The sequence below is a fragment of the Haliaeetus albicilla genome, chromosome 2 (assembly GCF_947461875.1).
Source record: "Haliaeetus albicilla chromosome 2, bHalAlb1.1, whole genome shotgun sequence".
Classification (NCBI taxonomy): Eukaryota; Metazoa; Chordata; class Aves; order Accipitriformes; family Accipitridae; genus Haliaeetus; species Haliaeetus albicilla.
The window spans coordinates 31488377-31513473 of NC_091484.1; the positions used below are offsets into that span (position 1 = coordinate 31488377).

Below are 25097 nucleotides of genomic sequence, written 5' to 3' on the forward strand. Positions count from 1 at the left end.
CTAAAGAAGAAATTGTCCTTGACGTTTCTTGCATTTAAATTCCTTGAAGTCCCTTAAACTGACATTCATCTCTTCTTTCTACTCATGTTTTACAAACCTATTTTTTAATTTGTGAAACACCAAATAAAGGCATAACCACTGAATTAATCACCTTAAGACTAAAGAAATCATCACTGCTATATTCGTTTTTCTCATTTAGATATCACAAAACTTACTGTTTAGGACAAATTTAGTCTAATAAAACCAGAACATCTCCTTCTTTTTTTACATTTTCACCCAATATTAAGTTTTTATTTGATGACAGTGTTATTCTCCCATTGCAAGATCAATTGCATTTTCCTCTTGAAACAAATCCAACCCAAACGCCACGTACATGGAAACATGTTGTGAAATAGGCACATCAGCCAAGGGCATACAGAAGCCCTGGGAGTAAATACTGCCCTTGTTTCATCACATACTGCAGGGAAATAAAAAACCAAACAAAAAACTTAAAGCAGAGGAGAAGTAAACCAAACATATCAGAAATCTTTGATTAAGAATCAGGGATTTTTCTCATTTTGCCATAACATGGATCAAGTTGAAAAGCCACACAATTAGGTCTGCACTCATTGTAGACCAGAGTCCAGTACAGCACACACAAACGGGAAGCACCACTCAAGCAGTCACACTATTCCTGATAACTTAGTTGTAGCATGAAAACTATTTGGGTAAGAAGCTTCTATCGGCTATTTCGGGAGCAGCAAGGCAAGCTGTAGATCATTAGAGGTTTCTGAAATTCAGATCAGTTTGGTTTTACTCAGCTTCTCAGGAAATCCAGATAAAGCTAGCTACAATACAAGTAGAGAAGGAATCCTGTAGTGAAGTATTCTCTGACGACTACATGATTGCTGTCACAGACTCCTTCCAAACTACAACCTTTCACGCAAAGTACTCCTTGATGGCTATGAGAAAGTAACCTGCTAGTCATACAACAATGTACAACAGGAAGTGTCCTTTTGACACATGTATTACAGTACTGTCAAGATACATACCAACTTCACGCCTAAAAAGGTTTGTTAATTTGTACTGCAAATCAATTCAAATTTTAATCTATCTAAAGTAAACTTAGATCTTAAAATTAATTACAGAAACACACACACACACAATCCAAACAGATAATCCACACACAGAAAAAAAACCCAACAAAACTCCAAGCTGTGATGTTAACCAGGTCTTTTTTATTAAGAGTCTCCCATGCAAATTTTTACATCCTCCCTCAGGTTGGCAATTAAAAATACCTCTTTCAGTCAAAAGAGGAAGAGATGTCAGTCAGTACACCTACTGGTTTTACACTCACAGCAACAAAAACTAAGTAAGCACTCTCTATGTGTTTAGTAAAAGGAGATCATGGAAGTCCCACAGCTAGGTTGTTGAGCATTTGCAAACAGCTTCTAGCTGATAAAGAGGCAACTGAGAACTGAAGGACCATCTCACGTGATCAAAGAAAAAAAGAGGGAGACACCTAAGTCATGTAAGTGATGGACTCACTGAGAAAACAAACCAGAGCTGACAAAAGTTCAAAGTAAGAAGGGCTTTTTTTCTAATGATTCACTTTATAATTGATGAAGTGGCTCAACTAAATTAGCTTCTGAGGTATATAGATTTGAATATACCTACGAAATAGCTCCTTGTTTTCAACTTCTGTTTTAAATCTTGTTTCCTTCAATTACCGTTGCACAGGGAATATCAGACAAATTTCTCAGACAAAAAAAAATTCTGAGAAGATGAAAAGCTTCTGCAAAGTACAATCCTCCTGCTCCAAACTCTGCTCCAAAAGGACATGAACTGAAGTTCATGAACATGAACTGCAACTAATTTGAACTACTATCAAGCAAAGAAGGAAAGTTTAATTGCCCGCAGACTTGGTTGTAAGCACCAACAGTGTCAAGGCTGCTTCTACTACTGTTGCAGACTGACACCCACAATTGCTCCTGCACTAGCTCACTAGAAGAAAATATTTTCAACAAAAATAACCAGAGTTCTGAGACTTTAGGAAAAAACTGAACGGAAACTATAGCTCATTGGTGCTATCAAGTCAAATGAGGCTTTATGTCCTGAGAGAACCAGAGGAGGTTTTAAAAAAAAAGTCTGCTGAATTTACTGTTAAGTCAGATTACACAGATCACACACAAGGCAGAATACAAACTATGAGTCGCACGTTCACATCCCCAAGTTTGTGTGCTCACCTATCTCCCTCTGAATGACAAGTAGGGGAGAAAAGCCTACATGAGAAACCTAGGAAATGGATACTCCTCACCACACCCAACATACACATTTTACCTGGCAGAATCATGCCTCAGAATCAAGTAGTAATTAGTAAACAGTAATGCCGTTCAACTCTATCATCAAGGATGTCTCATACATAATGAAGACTGCAAATGTAAAAACTTCAGATCTTCAGTACAGCAGACATGTATCACCTACTCAGCTGTGTATGTGCCCAACCTATACAAAAAAAATTGTTCTGTCTGATGTGCTGTATTTCCACTGATGGAAATACCCTTATAACATAACACTGCTCCAATGTGCTACGTTACTTTTTCTAATCATTGGTCTAGAAAGAATAAAACCAATCCTATCCATTAAAGCTGTTCCTATCATTAAGCTTATACCTTAACCTGGCCAGGATTAAACACAGATATATTTTTCTTCCACTTTTTTTAAAAGTAGAACACAGTTGAAAATATTGAGATAAGTCAGATAATCCTGTGTCTTCCAAACTTCTGAGTATATCACTTAAAAACACCTAACACAGCTCAAAGCATCAGGAAAAGTTGTACAAGCCAAGCCATTGCTGGTCTGCAGGCCAATGTTACTATCTTAAAAAGCATCCTTAAAGCAAGAACTGTACAAAGTGTACCCAATATTTACATAAGTGTCAGAAAACTAAATTTGCTGCATTTTAAACTACTGAGATACAACAAAAAAAAAACCCCAACCCTTCAGTAAATAAGTAGATGAGTAATAGGTCAGGATATGGTAGGTGTCCTTAGACACAAAATTAACCTTACTCATGTTAACTAGAGGAACATGTGTTGACAGAAATGTTCTCATTCCCTACTTTTACAAATGGGATATCAGCAGGGTTTTTAACTATATTTCAAAGCTAAGATAGGCATGTAACACCTTAAGCATAAGCATGTTCATCAGAGGACAAGACACTTTGTCTCTACTGTAAGCTGTGCCTGAGTAAGACATCACTACCACTTTTATAATGGTTCCTTCTTAAGCCAAGCAGCCTACTTTTGTGTTTGCAACAGTATACCGTGAAAATGACCAAACTTCCTCCCACTTGCATTGGTAGACTACAGTTTGGACACAATGTCTCAGCTATAAATCCCCATCTTACAATGAACTACTCATTAGAGAAATACAGAATGCAGTGCCTGAAAAAAACCCAACTTCCATCTTGTCACAGACAAATCTTAATAGCACAGTCTCATTAGCATGCTAATGCTTTCAAGAGACTATCTGAAACTAATTTTATTCTAGCATCTCCAGAGAATCCCTTTCCCTTGCAAATTTTCTAAAATGTAATTGTTTTAATAAGCTGTTAAGTAAGAATGAGAAATAAATTGAAAGCAATATCAAAAGCACAAATACAGACTTGGACAAAAAAAACAAAACCAAAAACATTTGAAATTAATGAGACACACAGTTTGAAGCACACCAAAAAAATTTAAAATTCAATCCTAGACATGGCACCAAACAGAAAGGGAGAAAATTAATTAATGAGTCATTAAGTGTTAAGTCAAGGCTCAGTGTGGTCTCATTAGCCAAGTGGGTTAGATCTAATTAAAACTCAGTACAAGATTCACATGAAAAGCCTAAACTGGCTGTTGCACACTGTCATGGTTCAGAGTGGGTACTGACCACTGAACCTGCACATATCTAGAGTCTTTTGCTAGATGTGTCGTCCTACTTTTAAACACAACAAAAAAAGCCTCTCAGTGCTGTATACCCTTTAAGGTATTATACTTTCTGAAGATGCTATGAAAAAAACCCAAACTAATTCCTGCTTAATTTTGACAGCCATCTTCTGACTTACCACAACATCACCTGGTGTTTCTGCTGGCTATGCAGTACATACAGTGTTTTCAACCCACACTGGTGCTGGGCATGCTGTATAGCAACTCAGGGAGGGAAGAAGAACAGGTACCACGTTCCAAACACCCTCCTCAGCCAAACCATGTATCACATTGCCCACGGGACGCTAAAATACCCCAAAATGACAGGTTTCTAAGACTTAGACCTAAAAGGAAATGGCCTCCAAAGACAAAATGACAACTCTGATATCAAAAGTACCAAGCAACAACACTGCATGATTTCCACTGTGTTTGCTTGATTCTCAAGGCTAAGGAGGTTGCAGTAACTGAAACAAGCCAGCCTTAGCACTAAAGGAACCAAAAGAGTAAAACTCTGCATGCCTTCTATTTGTGGAAAAACACCCACCCCACCCCAATCTTGCTTTTCTTTTTTTTCATTTATCCTTCTTCTAACCTTCAAGACACACATGCCCAATTAAGAAAAAAATAACTGAAGCACAATTCAAATATAACCAAGGCCTACAATAAAAAACATGTCTTCAGCATTGAGCCTACAATATTCCAAATGATACAATACTACAAGGAAAATAAAAGCCTAAAAAAGCTCACAATTAAGAACTTCCCATTGTTGCTGGCCTCCCCAACCCGTGAGTGTCAAGGAGTCAAACATCTGCTCCTCTCCAGCAAAACTGGAATCAAGTAATAATTTTTTTTAATCCTACAGAATATTTGCAGAACTGTTTTTATGAGCAAAAGGCATAGCTGAGTTAAATACAGGACTTCTGTTAGTAATTAAAACAAAATTAAAACCCTTTGTCAAGCATCATGATTTGCAAACATATTTTTAAATGAAGCTTAACTTCAAGTCCAGTGTAGCAGATTACCGTATTAAGAACAAGACCAGAAAGAGCTACCCCTGTGTTAGTGTACATACCTTTGTCCTTCTTGAAGTCCAAAGCATCTTCCTTATCTGTCACTATTTCCTTCATGTTGATAATGCTTTGGTGATTAAGCTGTCGAAGAATCTTAATCTCCCGAATAGCTGTAATTGGAAACCCTTCCTTTTCATTATCCAGACGTACTTTCTTTAGTGCTACCATTTCCCCTAAGAGAAAATTTAAATAAAAACCATTAAGATTAGCAACCAAACTATGGGATTTAATATTGAGTTTGCTCGTTTGTTTTTAAAACCCTTCCCATTTGTTACTATTTCTGAATGGATTAAACAGTTAACATTTTGTTGCTTGTACCGAACACTACGCTAAATAGAAATAGAATTAACCATTGTTGGGAAACAATCACATGGAGAAGCAAAACTATAAATGAGAATTTTCAGCTACCCACTGTAAGGCCTGTCTTATTCCTTCTGCATACCTCACTCACCTGTGTCCTGATATTCCACACCAGGTCTATCAATAAACCCCCATACAAGAGTGATTATCAACAGCAGCTTTAGAGACAGAGGTCTATATCTGCTCTGGATTTCTTATTACTACATCACCACAGGTCAGAATGCATACACTTAGCCAGAAATACTACATAGTTCAAGATACAAGGCAAATGACTAAAGAGTTCTCAAATTCATCACTATACTTTCTAGAAGCAGAAGTGTCACCACCATGTTTACAGTGAGGAGAAATTTTCTTTATTATTTTACTGCAGGCTGGGCTGGATGAAGCTGGATTCTGCAAAATGGCAGGAGCATGATCTACTCATGATGGAGGATATCTACAGACTGTATGCCAGCTCAACCATTTTGTTCTTGGAAGTTTATTGCTGTGTCTGGGAAGTTTACTGACAGCACAGATATCTTTTTTAGCTCTAAAAAGGACTTACCCTACACCAGTGTATATGATACATACACAATAGATCACATTCCAGTATGACACAACATCCACTTGCTTTGAAAGGTATGTCAAAGGCCATAATGCCACTTTTCACACAGGATTTGAATCCAAAGCTAATGGAAGATTTACTGTAACTGTATGGACCCATTCAATACAGACAGCAACAACTTCTACTGGAGGTTAAGAAATGACTGCCACACACAAATAACCTGAAGCTTGCCAAAGAGGCAACATGGTTATGATGGGATTAAAAAGTTAAATGTACGAAGAACAGAATCCCAGGAGAGCAGGAAGAAGCTCCTAATGATGATTTGCAATGGTTCCCAAGGTAGAGTTAAAATCTGTGATAGTTCACCTTAAAAACTAAAGTTTGCAAACTGCGACAAGCACAGGTGAAGACTGAAGAAGGAATTATAATTACACTGCTCATTCTTCTAGAGATCAGAAGGAAGGAACTGAGGCTGGTATGTGATGCTATGTGATTCAGTTACTGCTGAAGTAGAAAGTTATCCAGCATTCAAAGCATGCACAAATAACCCAGGGCAAGGGAACCAAGAAGGGCAAACAGTCACAGAAAGAACTACTAATTGAACATAAAACGATCGAGCAACATACAGCACATACGAAGAATTGATTTTAATGCATTATTTATTTAGAAGTAGTGACAACATTCTTATGTATCGTAGTGGTGACTGCTTGCTCTTTAGAGCAATAGTTTAACATGAAATTTAAAAATTAAGTCACTGTTGTAAAGTCAAGTTATACTGCAAGAAAAATACCCAATATGCAACACTTCAGGGCTGTGTTGCACAGAGGCAGATTCTCTTCCTACTATCAGCTAGTGACTATTGGGAATATGATGAAGAAAAATGGCTAAATCTCATGCATAGCTTCCTCGCCCTTATACCCCTTTACAAACTTCATTATTCTTTGTCAACCTGTCTAGGGTGCCATTTTGCTTCCCCAGAGTATTTACCCTCTCTTCTTCACTAGCTCAATTGCATGTAGAACATCAAAATTCAAGAAATATGAATTAGAAATTAAGACTACTCAGCTTGCTTTCAGCCACAACTTTACAGATAAATGATTTTCCAAGGCAGCAAAAGAGAATTTCTGGTTTAGACAAATGCTAGATTTAAAACTAAACAAACAAAGCAACAACTAAAAACTTTCCCAACATTAGAGGGCAGAATACCACAAATTTTACTCAATATAAAAACAAACCCAAAATACCCTGTTCATTTTAGAACTGCAGGACTACTTTTACTTTTTTGAACTTACCTGTGTCTTTATCTCTGGCTTTGTAAACTTGCCCATAAGTGCCTTCACCAATAATACCAATGATATCAAATTTATCCACACAGCGCTTTCCCCAGTCTATTTCTTTTTCTTTCGTTTCACCATGTCGTGGTCCACATATTCTAGAAAACAACAAGCATTTCTAAGAATACAGCTAATATATCTAAGTATTGTCTTAACTCTGAAAAAAACCTCAATGCTAAATATTTCTGAGACATTATTAGATAACTGGCTTACTACCATTAAGTGCAACCAAATAAACCATGCAGTTTGATTCAAGCCTCATTAATATTAAAAGTCATTAAAAAGCAGAGTTCTTTTGAGAAGAATATATTTTAAAGAAACTATTATCACTTCTACTTGCTTGATAGGCTTTTAAAAAAAGTCTAATAAGCATACTTTGGTCTTCTCTTGCTGTGTAACTGAACTGCTGGTTTCTTTTCTTCAGGACTTTTGGATAAGTCAGCTCCTCCAGGCAACTCAGGTGGAAGTGGCAAATCTGCAAGCAGATGGCGAAGTTTCTTCTCTGCTTCTTTAACTGACTTCACTGAAAGATTCTCTCGCAAACTATTAAAAAAGACATAATTTTGCTAATAAGTTGAACACAGTAGAATATTAACATACCTAATGGAAAACCTATTGGAATTATTTTTTTTAAAATACATTCTAGGCTGTCAATGCATCAACATTTGAAGTCTCTGCTCTCAGAATTTGCAGGACTTTGATTTATGCTTTACAAATGGCTCACAAATAGCTCTCTGCAAGATGCACAGCTAACTACCAAAATTCTAAAGAACCTATGCAATCAGATCTTTCTGGTGAAAGCTGAAGTTAGATGATACAGCAAGCCTTACCAGGCCAGACTTCTGCCACACAAACTTCTTCTCAAGCTTATGGTCTAGACTATTAAGAATATTCAGAGTTCAGGTGCTGTCAGACATCAGAAGTATAGTGGTAAAATCTGTACTCTTACTGACTTCTCATATAAAAGAGAAGATTACACTGATCCAGTTCTCTATAAAGTCGGTCTCCAGAGATGAGCTTCACGGTTACAATAACACTGTAAGGCATTACGACACAGTCCACACCATCTCATTGACAGATTCCAATCTCATACATCTGGCTGAAACATGCCAGATTCAACATGTTTCTAGTGATCAGCATGCAAATCAAGTGGAAAAAAAATCAGATAAAATGTTTTTCTTCCATGGGTTACTGATATCTGACCATTTTTTAATCATCAACCATAATTAGGTAACAGATACTGACAATCAATCTCTGTCTTTAGAAAAATCCCCCAAACACATGTACAGCAATGTATTCCTTTAACAATTACTATATGCAATAACTCTAGAGGTGCTCTCCCCATTCTAATGGGGAAATTCTGAAAACATCATACTCACTGCAGGATTTTTTACTTTTTTTTTTTTTTTAAACACATGATTGCATTTTACCAGAACTTCCTTCAGTTTAGATAGATTTGTGCAGCTACTGCATATCCAGCAATTTTAAAGCCATGACCGTCTCTAAACTTTATATAATTACATAACTGTTTCTCCGCACAGGACTCTCATATAGTATTCTCTCTTTAAATTTCAAACTTTGTCACTGCATCAAGAAAACTTTCTGTCATGCTTTGAGGGGACATTTCCCAAGACAGCTGCATTTGCCAAATCACACTATTTTACTGTCAGCTTCCTTCTCTGGGAACCTTTTCTGGAGGTTTTTCTACAACTTCTTACCTATTTAGTTTCATAGATAAAGCAGGAACTTCTGTAAATGGAAAGATCTTGCTATCTTCCACCATGGAGAATGCATATGTTATTTCTTACATTAATTGCAATTAGCAATCTTTATATATTTAAATAAAGCATTGCAGTGTTTTGCATATGTCTATGCTTCCCAATGAAAACAGAACACTTGAATATCTTCTACCACTTCTCAAGCTGCCACTGCCTGAATTTAAAGCAGCACCTCAAGGAAGCATATACTACCCTCATCACAAATGTAATGGTTAACATGCTATAAAGAATAAAGCACCTTTGGACAGTGCATGTAATTATCACAGTAAAGAAAAATCCAAAATTTTGAAGTTCATATAATTGTATTTCCTCTCACAATTTTGCCCTCAAACTTTCAATATTATATGAGAGGTTCTGAAACAGATTTTAAAAAGTGGTATATGAACATGGAGGCAGTCAAAAGCAGCCTTTTTTTCAGGTCTGTTAAATCACACATCATTGACCACCAGAACAGTTTTCCCTCTCAGCTAACCTACACAGTGATTTTGCAACACTGCTGTTCCTTTAGGTAGGTTTTTTTGTGGGTTTATCAGATTCTCACTGAACTTCACAACTGACACGACATTAGGAACCAGCCTGTTCTGCAGAGCATCAAGCATTCTTTGTTAGCACAATTTCCCCACAGTAACTCTGAGCCCAAGGTAAATACCTCTGTCCTCCTCTGCCCTAAAAAACATTGATCATTTTTCTTTGATGACTTAAGCTTTATCATGACTTTTAATCACAACCATCCTGATCTGAAGTTTATACCATCCTACAGGCAAAACTAAGCAAAGCATAAATAACATTCTATTACTTGTCATTAATCTTTGTAATGCAGCTGTTTGCAAGCATTAAGCTTTTTTTTTTTTTTAAATGAGAATGAGCCCAGTGCTGATGGAACCAAGCTTAATTGTAGCTTAACTCCTCTGCGCAGTTTAGCTATACTTAAAACAGGTATTACATTAAAAAAATACTAATACTGAGAAGCAATTAGCCAGCTTCAAGATGAAATCTCATTTCATATTATCACAATCAACACTGCAACGCCAGTCATATATTTTAACTAGTTAGCCTAGTTTTTAGTTAAAACAGTAAATCTTGCTCTCAGATAAGTGTCAGAAATCCCATTTACCTAGAGAGGATGGCTTTGTCATAAATTTAAATGCAACTGTACATTCCCACACAGATGTATTCTGAACAACTGGAATGACATTTGCTAGAGTGCTGAAGGGCAAGAAACATGATTTCTCTTTTACTACTTAAAAAAAAAAGTATCTGTCTAATACCTGGTTAGGTTGTATTTATTGCCAAGGCCTCCTGTGCATCCTAATGTTTAACATAGCATTAAATTACTAGCAAACATGAGAGAAACATTTACACCTCTAGTTATAACTACTTTTAGTAATCGAAGAAATACTACACGCTTCTCAAAGAACAAGAGAAGACAGGCTAGTTTCACAGACATGGAATACAAATAAAGTACCTCATAAGGTTTTGAATTTTTCTTTTACAGTTTGATTTTTTACAGAGGTATATCACACTTAAATTAGTTATTACTCCAATGCTACAAAATTTTGTTTTACTTGTTGTGAGAAGTTGATTTCGTGTATACATGCGAGAGGCATGTAACACCATGAGTAAAAACAAAAGCAATTTTTCTCACCTTCATCACCAAACCAAAAGAAAAACAGTAAATTACAGCTCAAGAGCATAATTTTCCAATACAAATCACAGCACATATTCTCTGTTAGGACTATGAAGAGACAATGTAGTCTAAACTCAGATGACACTTGGAATACAGACATGAATTTCTTCACTACAGACTAATTTTTATGCTTCAAAAGTGAACACAAATGACAAGCTGTGAACCTCACTTCCATTATATACACTTAAAATAATACTGATCTCTGAGATAATTATACTAAAATAACACAGAGCTATGAAAACAACTGCTTTCCAAAGGGAAGAGAATCTTTACCTCAAACCCCAGCTAATTAAAGAATTTTCACATAATGCTACTGAATTCAACTTTTCCCCAGAAGTATGCACACGTTCGCACTGAACTTGAAATCTTGCATCCTTGAATGCATCCTTGCATTAGTCCCAAAGCTATTACGTACCAGCAATTTTAAATCAACTCTTTAGTGTACTTTTTATTGAAAGATTCCTCCTAGACTAAATCCTTCTCTTTTCAAGAACCAGTTAAATTATTTTTATTTTAAGATCAAATTCTTTCAGTTCAATAATAATTGCCATGTTAAACAACTGAAGAGCAAGAACAAACTACCTAATGCATCAGCCTGATCTGGCAAATATGTTTATATTTATTTTCCAAAGGAAATAATCATGACAACAATAAAAAAAAGTACAGACGATAACAACAACATTAATAAAAAGGAACAGACAACACCAAAAAGCAAATCTATGTCACAACTCACCTATCAGTTTCTTTATCTTCAGGCAGCGTGGGAGGCAAAGGCAAGGGTGGCAGTGTGGAGGTTGGTAGTGCAACAATTCGATCCTTTTCCTTGGTTATTACACTTGGTGTACTCGGTTTGCTTTTCTCTTTTACAGTGACCGGTGGCTGTTTTACAACAGTTAATTTATTCTCTTTTACTACTGTAGGTTTCTGTTTAGTAATTTTGTCTGCAATTAAATTATTTTCCCCTTTTGTTTCAGGAAGTGAGACCTTTGCTTTTGCCTTGTCATTCTTCAAATTTGCACTGCTTGTAGGAGAAGGTGTATGCTCAGTTTTTATTTTCTTCAGGTCCTTTACGTTGTTCACTTGAGGTGCACTTACAGCAGTGTCAGTGTTTCCCTTAGTAGGTGTTGAAGTATTGGAAGCTTTTGCACTGGCTTTGGCTGCCTCAGCAGCTCTTGCTTTTTTGTTTTTGTTCAGCTCAGCAGCCAGGCTACTCTTCAGAGTCAATGTACTAGGAGAAATACTTGAATGACGACTTCTGGATCTAGACAATCTGTGTCTGCTACGAGACCTCGAGTGCCTTGATGAATATGGACTTCTGCTTCGAGATTTTGCTGATCTCCTGTTTCAAAAAAGTAAAGATTTACCCAGTTAAAATTTAGTCTAGCTGCTTTCCCAGTATATCTGCTTTTTTGACAAACTACTTTCTTTAAACCATTATCACCATGCTTATAAACAGAAGTCTATGAAATAGTAAAGATCGTGCATAGAAAAAAAAAAAATCTATAATCAATCAAGATCCTACACCTAAACAGTTTGTTAGAAAATGTTAAAGCTCTTGGATGTAATTTTTCCCATTAAAAAACTGTAAAATACAAATATACCTATAGGACAGATGTTTCTTTTTTCTCACTACTTATCAGAGATATTTTTCTCCTTTAAAGAAAATCTGATGCTATGCAACTTGTACAAACACCTTTAGTATATGCAGTATTTGAGAAAAATTCAGCTGGCTACATAACCAGAACTCAACAAAATTAAATTAATGTTACAACATGACAAGAAAAATCTAAATACAACACTGAAGCAGTAATTGTATCAACTTAAGTTTTACTTTCACAATTGTCATTAAAATAAGTTAGTTAAAAAATACTGACTACTAAAGGCTGCAATGTAACCAACTGAAAGACAGCAATAAATCTTATCTTTCCTTTTTTGAAATTTAACTGTATACTTTTCCCAATAAAAACGAAAGTACCCAATACTTGCTATAGCTACTGATAAGCAAACATAATCCACAAGTAGGCCTGTGCTATGCGTGCATCAGAATACAGAAACTAACAGAAAAAAAAAAAATCTAAGCCATCTACAAAATCATAGCAGAAAAACAACCTAGAATGAGGGTGGGGGTGGGGGGGAATCTTAACAGTTAGAAAAGCATACTTTAACTGTGCAGAAATACCATTTAATATGAATTATTTCTCCTTCAATTTTTCAAAGGGATATCCTAATTTGCCTAGTAGCAGTTTTGAATCAGTCCTTCGTTAAAAAGCAAAAAGGAAAAAATTTAATTGAGGTGAAGGGCATGGAACAAGTACGGTAGCCTAATCCACTACTATCACACTGAAACATTATGAAATAAATGAAATTAAATGTGGGGGGTTTAATCCATTTTACCACACTAAGAATAGCAAGAGTATTCACCAGATTTACAAGTATTTTCTTGATTAAAGTTTGGTGGAAATCTATTTTGCTTGAGTATATCACTTGAAGGGGAAGAAAAAGTATGATCAAGATTGAAAAAAGTATTCATCAGCTGGACAAAGAAAAAGCATCAAGGAATATCAAAAATAAAACTTCTTGGAGATACAAGAATTTCAGAGTTCGAAGGATAGCACCAGTGTATGGAGACTGCCAAAACAAAACAAACAAAAAAGCCAACTACAGTCATTATGGTCAGGATTATCCACCCCTATGTCAAAATTAATTTTAGTAACAAATTAATTCAGTTTGAATTATCAACACAAGAAATTACATTTCAATACTTCAACTGAACAAATATTTAATATAGTACAATAATGTTTCTATTTTGTGTGCAATATTTAGTAATTTCCAAATTTATATTTTTTTTCCTGCATTACAAAAAGAACTCTTTTCAGTCATCTTTCTAAAGCAACATAAAAAGTCATTGAGATGAATCAAGATTACGTAGGAGTGATTGAAAACAATGTGTAGGTATGCACACTGTATACTACAGCACAAGCTTCAAAATTCTATAGGTAAAACTGAAATTGATCCAAATGGCTAGACACCCTTGAAAGGAACAAAAAAAAAAAAACCAAACCAAACCAAACAAACAAAAACCACAAAACCCCCAGATGAGGACAACTCTTGGAAATGAATACAGTTCAATTCTATGCCAGGGAGCAGGTTTTATAGAATTTTCTGGCACAGCAGGATAACAATGACAGGCAGTAATAACAACAACAACAATAATAATAATATAAGTTTTTTACACTTAAAAGAAAAAAAAAAGCAAGCTACACAACTCTGTTCTCTGAATTTTCAACCAAAATTTAAGGGTTTGGTTCACTCTGGTAAAGAGATATTAACATCCATGTCCATTAAAAAATAAATAAAAACATAACATTGATCAGAAAAACTCCCTTGAAAACTCACTTCTGCTCCATTATGAATCATGTTGCTGAAGTCATTTTTCTCATTATTACTTTGGAAATCTAAGTACTAAAACCCTCAGAAAATTTTCAGAGGTTTGGCCAAACCAGAGTAAAAGTAAAGAAGCACAAAGTTCCATAATACAGAGTCAAGATGGCGTAGTAGGAAGAAAAAGGAGGGCTGAGACTATCCAGACAATACCTACACTTCAAATGCTAGGCCAGAGCTCTCCTCACACTGTTATCTCACTTTCCAAGAGGAACTACTATCTCAGGCAGAAGTATACTGCTACAGATCCGCACCAGCTGTAGAATCAGTGTAATTATATTTCTCCAGCATCAAGCACAAGCTAACAAGTCCCATTAGTCCTAAACTGACTTCTATAAATGGTGCATCATTTGCGAGGATGTCACTGACCTGTCTTGGAAAACATATGCTTGCACAGCTTGTTCCTAGATGAGCTATTTTAAACTGACACTCGCTCCAGTTACCTGTAGAACGCAACCTCCATCCCAAGGACCTCATTGCAACCTGTACTAAACTTAAACCATGCCCCAAAGGTCTCAAAATCAGTTATATTTCTTTCATAAGTACAATTTCTGGTTTGTTTGCGGTTTTCAGGGTTGTCTGGTTTTTTGTTTTGAAAGGTGCCTAATATAAAGAAAGTAATCTATGTCACAAACAGAAGCACGGACATTAATTCCTCATGCACTTGATAGGAGAAGTAGCAGCTTAAAACACTACAGTTGCTGAGACACCATACCTGATCATAAGACTGTTTCTGTTCCACTTTGGGTCAAAATAAAACAGGTTCATTTAGATCTCTACTAGGATGAAATGAGAAAATCTGTTCAAATTAGTGACTAGTAATGCTCACCAAATCAGCTACCATAACTTGGTGGGGAAGAGGCAGTTTTGAAAAGCAGGGGCAGAAATAACCTAAATCTTTATACTTTCTTCAAAAACGTGTAAGGAAGCCAAGCATTGACAGTGGATTGATGTACGTATTTTACCAACATTAATCAAGAGAGTGTGGGATGTGAACACAGATTTATGCAAGCTTAGCGAAAAAACCCCAACCATTCTGCATCCCAGGTTTCACACCCCAAATGACAACAGCATAACTTTGTCATGTCAGCACTGCATCCATGTGGGAGACAGCAAATACACATGCACACAGATATTTAAGTTCCAGTACATACTACAGCCCTTAACAGCAGATCAAAATTATCGTAGCCTAGTTATTAAATATGTTGACTGAGTACAGTCTCTGCACTGGTTTAATTTTTCCAAAAGTTTTTCATTATTTAATTTTATGTCAGCAAAAGAAATTATGTTGCATTAGCTAGTGCATGCCTGTGCTATTAATAAACTAGAACTTCCTTTGGCATCCCAAAGACCTTTGCAAGAATCACTTACTGTATGTACCTTGTCCACTGGGCTAGACCCAAGAGAGTTACAGCAAAACCATTAACACTTTCAACTAAACAGACAAATGCTGAATCTTAAGTAAAAGGCAGCTTTGTCAAAGTGCTAGTTATTCAAGTTACAATGATAAAATCTGCTGTTTTCATAAGCCTAATGATCATTTCAAATATTCAACTATCACTTGCTTGCATCAGCATTAGTTCAAAAGTCCCAAGAGAACCTTCCAGGCTAGACAAAACTTATGTACAAGTTTCTATCTATAAAAATGGCACAAACCCAAAACTATGGACATTTACAAGCTTTCTGTCAGAAGCATATACAGAGCTCAGAGTGGAGAAATATTGCCTTATACATAATAGAAACAGCCAATTCACTCTGTTCAGAGCTAACACTCATTTGACATAAAAGATGCAGTCACAACAGCACAGAAACAGGCTCACAGAATAGCCAGTGTCTGCCATTTAACAGGATACTGACATTTTACTGGGACCCTGAAAAAACACCAGGAGAGGCATCTGAAATATACAGTACTCCCTAAATCTTCAAACAGATTTCTATTAAATGTATGCGCATGCATAGGCACATATATAAAATGCCTTATCTGACATTCATTCATCACCAACTATTTCATCTTTAGTTAGGAGTTTGTTTTTAACACAGGAAACAGGAACAAAAGAACAGTGGCTACAACTGCACAGAACTGCATTGCAAACTGCAAATAAATCCAACAAAACAATCCAAACTTTTTTTTTCCCCAAGCCTGGACAGATCAGGAAGTGTACTAAACCTAAGGGCCACGTCCCAGTCTCCCAAACCAAAAGCACCAGCATCTGTTGGTAACACACATGGGGAGAGACTACTAAGAAGCCACTGTTTCAGGTAAGTTTCCTCCAATGCTTCTTCCTATTTGCACCCACAAGTTCTGCAGCATTTGCAAGTACCTTTGCCACACTTAGCCATTAACAGTCTTCTACAAGCATCTTGAGTTCACTTCACACAGGTCTATGTCCCTACAGACAAGATAACTGCCAGACTTCATGCCATTCATAAAATCACTTCTGAACCATACACAGATTTCAATATGTTTTTATATACGGAGGGGAAAAAAAGAAAGAAAAAAAACCTGATTTGCCTAAAAACAATAAGTATCATTAGGACTAGCCTGCATTAGAGCTAAGAAGTTGTAAAGCTGCTTTTTTTCTTCCCCACACGCAGCAACAAAGGAGCCTAGGAGCACAACTAGATTAGCTGCAAAGGGAAATTGAAGTGATTACATAATATTATGTGTAGCTATAAAATAAAACCAGAAAAAAAGTTCAAGACATTATTTACAAAACACGTACGAGAAGCAGCAGATTTAGAGAAACTGATAGAGGAAGAAAGCACTAATAAGGAAGTCACCCCAAACCCAAAACTCAGCACTGCTTTCCTCCGTTTTTCAGAACAACAAAAAGAATGTTTTTTGTTTCTTGGGGGGGGGGAATGTTGGTTTAGGTATCACAATTTTTTCTTTTTAATATTTTTTTTGCCTAGCACTCTAGATTTCATAAAACAAACCAGTATTCATTTTTTTCTCTGCTTAATTAATACAATGTACTTATTCACTGTGTAAAAAAACTACTTAAGATATCAAAGTGTTATTAGGTGCAAGTTTCAAAACTGTTACATGTTCCTTCTCTCAAGGCAACATTCTATTGCACTTCACTGATTAACATATCATTACCAAACAACAGATTTATTAATGAATTTAACAACAACAACAACAAAGAGTCTACTGATGTAATACCACTTACATCCTCAAGCACAGAAGGAAAGAATTCCAGAGAGTAACTGAAAACTTAGCTATATTTTACTATCTTGATATTTGAAAGCACAGAGGAAAGAAAAAAGTAATAGTGTTACACATGTCAGATTTCCAGGAATACAGGTCTCACTCAGCTTGCGTGTTTTTGCTTGCCAAGCTACTTTTCTAGGTCTTCTTTCTTTCCCATCCCAACCCTCCTTTTATTTTAATAAAAAAAAAGCATTACATTTTATTGACAAATCAGAACAGTCATGTGTTATCTTCTCATGTTTGTAAACTTGAAAACCTCTTTTCTTCTTAACCGCTTTAAGAGCAAGCTAAATCCAACATGCTAGTAGCCAGCTAAGTGTGTTTACCTAAGTGCAAACAGTATCATACTTGGAATATATCAGCATCTACAGAGTTGAACAAGGGAACTGATTTTGCCAGTAACTTTTTGACAAGACATAGCACAAAAAGAGCAGAAAAACAGGAAACCAAACAGACCGAAGGAGGTTAAAACACTGACTGTAGCCCAGCTCTTTCATTAACTATCAGTGAATGCTGCATGACTGACTAAGCACTGCCATCTTCCCCTGCACGGTAAGGTCACAGTGTATTTGAAAAGGGAGGCCTAAATTTAATCAATTGGCTTCACTGCAGATCTTCCAAGACCTTTATAATCACTCAGTAACATAAACCACCTTGACAAAAGATTCTAGTTCATAGTATAGCTTTCCCATGTTGCACTAGCAGGTAAAAGTATAATTCATTTCTTTAAGCCATAACAGTAATAATGCTCTCTCACTTGATACCTTATTAATTAATTTTATTTCTCTAACCCCTAGTTCAAGGTTATATTCTAAACAGATCTGCAAGCAACCACCTACTCAGGTGAAGTGTGAAGACTACATAACTTGCCTTACTGATTCGAACTGTAAATCTTTGAAATGGTCTCCAATACATACAGCATAGGAATACTGAAAAATTCTGAACATTAATTTTATTTGTTTCTTAATTCTGCTTTATAACCCTATGTTTTCAGATGAGAACTCTGCCTACAAAGAAATCAAGTAGCAAAAAGTCAACTCAAATGCTGTGTTCCAAGCACATTAAACGTTAATTTTTCTCAAATGAAGTCCCTTCCTACAATAAGGAAAGAAGCAGTCCAACGAGGAAAAGGAAAGGCACATCAACATGGCTGGGCAAAAAGCAAAGTCCACTGCCAAGTAACAAATCTTAATAAATTCAGAATATGTACTAGAGTGAGAGCACTCAATACGCACTGGAAAAATTAGCTATTCCAAACAGTGAAAACCTATAGTTTCACATTTTAAGTTCTGCAAGATACAGTCTTACTAAACAAGATTAGAGAGCTTTATGTAAAAAAACCCCAAACCTGTTTTCACCAAACAAGGGGGAAAAAAATGACTGAAAATCTCTCCTACTCCTTTAAGTCCAAAAGTAGCAGAATTACTGGATTCAAAGTTATTTTTATATCAGTGTATGAAACCATGTCTTCTCCATGAAGTAGGCATTTACTAACTGAATATGTATTTTACCATTTTCCCTATGCTTGTTTTGGTTTTGCGCATAAATGATCCATATTTTGCAGAGCCTCACTACTGCAGACTAGCTACAGCTAGAGAATGAGATGTCCCTACAGTACCAATAAGAAAAGAAATCTTGTCTTTTTCCTATAAGCAACATCCACACATACTGTAGTACTATGCTAGTAGTGCCCCACCCACTTACTTTTATCTAAGCAGACGGGTAGGTGTATCCAACTTCAGAAAAATGCAATTACTCATCTATACAGCTAACTAAATTAAATGTGCGATCACATAGCATATGACCTGACTGAAGTTATGAAAAATAGTTCTTCTCTTCCTACAATTTCTTCTTAAACTAGTTTCCAAAGAGAGACTTTGTCTGCTTATTTTGTCAACCATGGGGGTTTCTTCCCCCCCCGCCCCACCCCCCTTTTTCTTGTGAATTTGTTAAAAAATCCCGTCAACTTATCAGTGGAGAAATAAATACCTCATACTTTTGGTATTATGGAAGAATTTCCATTTTGAAAACGTACATGTGCTACTTTAGAACAGCTGTGTTACTATCCACAAGAAAATATAGTAATACAAATCCACCAGCAGCAAGCAAGTAAAGAAGTTTTGTCCAACAAGTAGAAACAGATCAAACAATCAGTTTCCCCAAAACACAGACGTTTACTGCTATTATAATGGAAATGGAAATTAGTCTCCCATTCAAAGAGAATTTTCCAAGTGTGGAATGAGTATCTAATGTCTTTGCTTCTCTTCAGAACCAACCTCCAGGCAACATCACCGAAAGACAGCAATCAGTCACTACTGCAATTCAAAACTCCTAACTCACAGCAATTGTGCTGTTGCTGCTGCTTGAGAAAACCAGGGATTCAAATGAGTGAAGCTGACTTCACTTGCTTCTCTTCAACTGTTTACTAGAAGTTTCTCCCTAAACAGCTCAGAGACCTAGATGAAAAAATCAGCACCCTAGACACATGAGCTTTCCGAGCATGCTAGAACCACTTCATTCTCCTTTTCTACATACCAAAGTAACTAGATAATTTATATAACATTACGGAAGACACATATATGAGATACGGAATGAAAAGAGCAAAAAGACTTGCAGCATGGAATGCTCAGTCACATACAAAGTTCTTACTGTCTTGACACCATTAGAGCTGGATAGAAGCCCAGAATTAAGTCTTTAAATCATCCAGATGAAGAAGACAGGTGCTGTAAGAAGCTGTTGCCTTCATGAAACCATAATATTCTATCAAGTCTAAGGCCACTATACCATTATCTAAACAGCACAGCTAAAATTTTCAGCGTTTTGGGCGTAGTACCACAGAGTTGAGCAAAAAAAGCGATTATGACACAGTTTTGAATAGCTAAAACAATCATATAAATACTTTCAATCTTTATTTCCCCACCGCCGCTGCAATACACATAATACGTAATAGCTGTATGGGAGCAAAGAAACACTAGGTTGCATTTCTCAACACCAGTCAAACATTATGAACAACTGAGCTTATCTTCACACTTTTGGTTTCTTTCGTTTTCTGTGCAAATGACATTTTTACAATGAATGCCACATTAGGACAGACCAACCTTGCTCTCTACATGTAGCAACCTCTTCTTTTCACTCAGCCATTCCAATCCCTCTCCAGTAAACCTGACGATCTGCATTTGTTAACAAAGTAATTTATCCATATGCAGTTAAAGACGGAATGCAAATTACAAATTACAGTTTAACTAGAGGAAGGAAGGCGTGAAGTCACAAAGCTAACTCCTAGGAACAGATCTGCAGCTCAAAGAACATTTACACACTTAGCACAGAGACAATACAAAAATCAGGAGATTTAAACTCTCATGCTTCAAATCACAGGCCCATTACCAACAGAAAAAAAGAAAAACACTCCTACAAAACTTTGCTCTGTAACCAACCCCTATACAACATTTCCTGTACCTTCTACTACAGCCCTATCAGTCAGTGCGTATAAGACAGGATCCTTAACTAACTGGACTGTCAATCCGACTAACAGAGCTATTCATAAGTGCAAACCTAGCATACATAATTTTGCTTGTCATTATCAGCCTTCTTATTCAGGATATAAGCATCTACAGAAAATAATCTGATTCCTAGAGTGTTTAAGTCAAACTATGCATGTAATATTCCTCCTGTTATATTACCAAATAATCTTGAAAGAGTATCCTTAACCACTCTAAACAGGATCTCACGGAACAACAACAACGATAATGTGCTGTTTTTCAGATCACTCACAGTGTTTTCTACTTGAAACACCCTATTGTTTACAAAATTATTCCATACAACCATACCTTAAAACAATCACTATTTTTTTTCCAAAGGCACCTTTCTTCTATCCCTCTGAACAAAGCAGGACACAGTTTTGTTACTTCACTCTTTAAACAGCATTCGATGCACACCCAGGACATCAGACTCTACCAACAGCCAATGAAACACAGGAACGGCTTCAGCATCCTCACTGGATACACTGTGGGACGCCCCAAACGGTAACCGATGCAAAGTGCTCATTAGAAACAGCAGAGAACAACAGTTCTCAGACAACCCACCAGGTAATGCCTTGTAAACAAAATTCTTGCCAGTGGAATGGCAAATCACCTGATACGTGTAAAATTGAGGTCCAGATGTGAATTTAAGTAAGCCTATAAACAATGAGGCAACAGTTAAGATTCCAATATGGAAATTAAAAATCTTAAGTTATAAAAACATACTAAGCAAATACTTTAAATTCCCAGTGGTTTTGCTGCAAGTTAAAATATTTTTAAGAGCTTTAATTCCGCAACACGATTTGTATCTGATTAGAGAGATACAGCCCATGTTTCCTCTCCATATAGAAATTCAAAAAGTCAGAGCAATGCTGACCTTTACACTCTGAGTTCCCACTAACAGTAAGAAAATGATTTGCAAGCACACGTCAAATATATACACATACATAACCTTACTGGGAAAAGAGCTTACACACGTTTTCAGAGGTTGTGTAAAGCACAAAAGACAATTTAACAAAACTTGACATTGGCTCCTTTTCCTAGCAAAACAAAGTCTAAGTCTTTCTATAGACCTCTAAAAAGAACAAGAAACACTTGTAACACAAATTGCCTGTCAGCTTGTTTGCTCTTTAGATTAGTGGGAATTAAACCAAACACAAATATATTTAACACGCATCCTTTTATACGGGGGAACAGGATACATAAAAATGTACCCGAGAATCTCCGTACTTCATAAGCAAGGATTTAAAAATCAAAATTGGTCCTTTGGAAAACCTGTCCTGTGAGAAGCAGCTTAATTCAATAAATGTTCTCATGTCCTTTAATATTTAAAAAGCCTTTCTCCAGCTAGGTGGTCTCCCACAGAGACAAACGGGCTGCAGAAGCGTTACAGGCACCCGCGTCTCCCTTTCTCCCCGAGGCAGGACAGGAAGATCTTTGCACATGTCCCGCTCCCCTTCCTCCCCACCCCAGCTTTCTGTCACCGAGAGGGCAAGAGGCAGAAGGGCTTTTGTTGCTAGATGCAAGCCTCTCCAGCCCAGCCCCAGCCGTGACTCCCCTCCTCCACACGCCGAGCCCCCCCCCCCCGCCACCCTCTCTCCTCCCCCGGGCCCGGACTCACCGGATAACGGGGCTGTAGGGGCTCCGCGACCGGCGCCAACTGCTGTAGGGGCTGGGCGACACATCCCCGCCGCGCTCGTAGGAGCTGTGCCGGCTGTAGCTGGGGGAGCGGCGGCGGCTGTAGGGGCTGAGGGGCGAGCGGCCGCCCACCGGGCTGAGCGACTTGCGGCTCCGCTGGCTCTGCGAGGAGCGGTGCAGCGGGGGGCTGTCATCCCGGCCGGGGCTGGGGGACGAGCGCTGCCGCCGGTAGGCCTTGGGCTCGGGCTTGTCGTCTCGGTAGGCCTTCGGCGGGTCCTTGTAAGCCGACGGCGGCTCCTTGGCCGCTTTAGTCCGGCTCCGGTGCGCTTTGCTCTCCCGCTCTTTCCTGCCGCTGCCGGGCGAGGCAAGGGAGCCCTTCCTGCGGCCGTCGCTGCCGCCGCCGCCGCTGCTGCTCTTGAGTCCCTCCCGGTCCTGGCCCCCGGTGTGATTGTGGCGGCTGCGGGACTTGGAGGAAGACGAGGAGGCCTCGAGTCCCCCGCGGCCCGCCGCCCCCTCCTGCTGCGCCTTCTCCTCCCCCCGCCGGCGGTGCTCCCGGTGCCGCTCCTTGGAGCGGCCGCTGCTGCCGCGGTGCTCCCGGCGGGACCGGCCGCTCCGCTCCGCCTCGCCCCTCTGGCGCTGGGTCCCGCCGCCACCGCCCGAGGAGGAGGCCGGGCTCCCCCCGCCGCTGCCCGCGCCGCCGCCGGCCGCGCCGCCGCCCACCAGCCCTTCGGACTGGGAGCTCACGTCGTCGTACTCCTCCACCAGCGTGCTCAGCCCCCCGCTACCGCGCCGCTTCTCCGCCTCCTGGGTCCCACCGCCGCCGCCGCCGCCGCGGCCCCGCCGCCGCTTGTGCCGGGAGCCCGAGCGCCGCTTGCCCCGCGGCCGCTTCCGCTCCCCCCCGTCCCCGCAGCAGGAGGAGGCGCCGGTGGCCGCCAGGAAGAGCAGGGACTGCGGCGGCAGCGGCGGCTGCAGGAGCGGGGGCTGCAGGAGGGGCGGCTGCAGGAGCGGGAAGAGCAGCGGGTGAGGGGCCGGCGGCGGGGGGGGAGGCTGCGGCTGGGCCGCGAAGCGCTTCCGTCTCCGGTGATGCAGCCGCTTCTTGTCGGCCGCCGCCTCCACCGCCGAGCTGCTGCTGCTGCCGCCGCCGCCGCTCCCCCAGCCCCGGCTTCCCCCGCTCCCGCCGGCCGCCGCGTCCGAGGTGCTCGGCATCGAGCTCACTCACGGCCGAGGACGAGGACGCGGCCTAGGGAATCCGCCGCCGCCGCCGCTGCCGCCGCCCTCAGGGCGCTGCCGGCGCCATGGAGACCCGGCGCCGCGCAGACACACGGGGACACCCGCCGGCCGGCCCCGACCGGGGCCTCCCTCGCTCCCCGGCCGGCTGCCGGGGCCCGGCCCGCCTCGCAGCGCGCCCGGCCGCGCCGCCTCACATGGGGCCGCGCCGCCACATAGGGGGTCGCGCCGCCCGCGCTCGGGGCCGCCGCCGGGGCTGGGGGCGGGCGCTGGCCGGCACGGCGGCGGGAGCCTCCCGCGGGCCCGGCGCGGCCTCCCGCAACGCGGAAGTGTCTCCTGGCGGCGGCCTCCTCACTCCATCCCGGGCCGCGGCTGCCTCGTCCGGCACCGGGCGGCGCTGCGCCGGGAGGGGGGAGGGACGGGGGGACGGTGGGCTGCGGAGGCCGGGAGCGGACCGCGGGGCCGCCGCCTCCTCCTCCTCCTCCCTCACCCGCTCCCCGGCCGGGCGGCGGGGTCAGGCCGTGCCGGGCCGCCTCCGGGGGAGGGGGGGGGTGTCCGAGGCGGCGCGCGGCCCTGCGCCGGCCCCGAGCCCGCTTACCCTGCCCGGCGGGTCCCAGGTGCCCGGTCCCGAGTCGCCGGCGGCCGGGAGCGCTCGCGCGGCCTCCGCGCTGCGGGCGGGTGACACACGCATACACACGCACCGGGGGACACGGCCCGGCGGCGCGCGGCGCATGCGCGGGGCCGGCGGCGGAGGGGGGGGCCGCGCCCCGCCAATGGCGCGCGGGGCTGCCGCCCTCGCCCGCATGCCCGGAGCCGGGAGAGCCGCCCCGCTCTCGCGAGACCTCGCCCCTCCCCCGCCCCGGCGGCTCTCGCGAGAGCTCGCCTCTCGCGGTAACTGCGCGGCGCTCGCCCCGCTGGGCGGAGGGAGGGGGCGTTTCCGCGCGCGAGGGCCAAAGGTCGCTTCCGGCAGAGGGGCGCGGCGGCGCTGGGGGGAGCGGGGTGCTGGGATCTGGGATCTGGGCGGGGGCTGCCCGCCCCGCCGGGGCTTCGCGCCGCCCGCCCGCGCCGCCGGGGCTCTCTGGAGGCCGGAGCTGGAGCGGTGGAGGCCCTCGGGGAGGGCGGCGCCTCAGGCCGCGGGCAGACAGGCGGTGTTTCTCCGCTGAGGGACCGCGAATCTTGAGGCGCACCTCCGCGGGGTATGCGGCGGAGGGCCGGCCTAGGGCCTCGGCACCCCCGCGTCTCTTCCACTGCGGGGAGCGCCGGCTGGCGCCTGCTCTCGCTGTGCGGGCGCGGCAGCCCAGCCCCTGGTGGCTGCCGCGGAAGACCTCCGTTTAAAGTT

General features: G+C 41.0%; 1 protein-coding gene across 7 annotated transcripts in view; it reads right to left on the minus strand.

The window, feature by feature from the left end:
* The window catches only part of CDK13 (cyclin dependent kinase 13), a 50354-nt gene extending 25776 nt beyond the window's left edge, over positions 1 to 24578 (minus strand). For 6 of the 7 annotated variants that reach the window (XM_069769647.1, XM_069769637.1, XM_069769611.1 and 3 more), the window contains exons 1-5: positions 22515 to 24492; positions 11454 to 12059; positions 7631 to 7798; positions 7214 to 7353; positions 5020 to 5190 (exon numbers count right to left, since the gene is read on the minus strand). In XM_069769647.1, the coding sequence (XP_069625748.1) occupies positions 5020 to 5190; positions 7214 to 7353; positions 7631 to 7798; positions 11454 to 12059; positions 22515 to 23737 (2308 nt within the window). In that variant the 5' untranslated portion in view covers positions 23738 to 24492. Of the gene's footprint in view, positions 1 to 5019; positions 5191 to 7213; positions 7354 to 7630; positions 7799 to 11453; positions 12060 to 22514 lie in introns of all 7 variants that reach the window. The other variant, XM_069769603.1, reaches the window with a different exon arrangement.
* Positions 24579 to 25097: the final 519 nt, after the last annotated feature.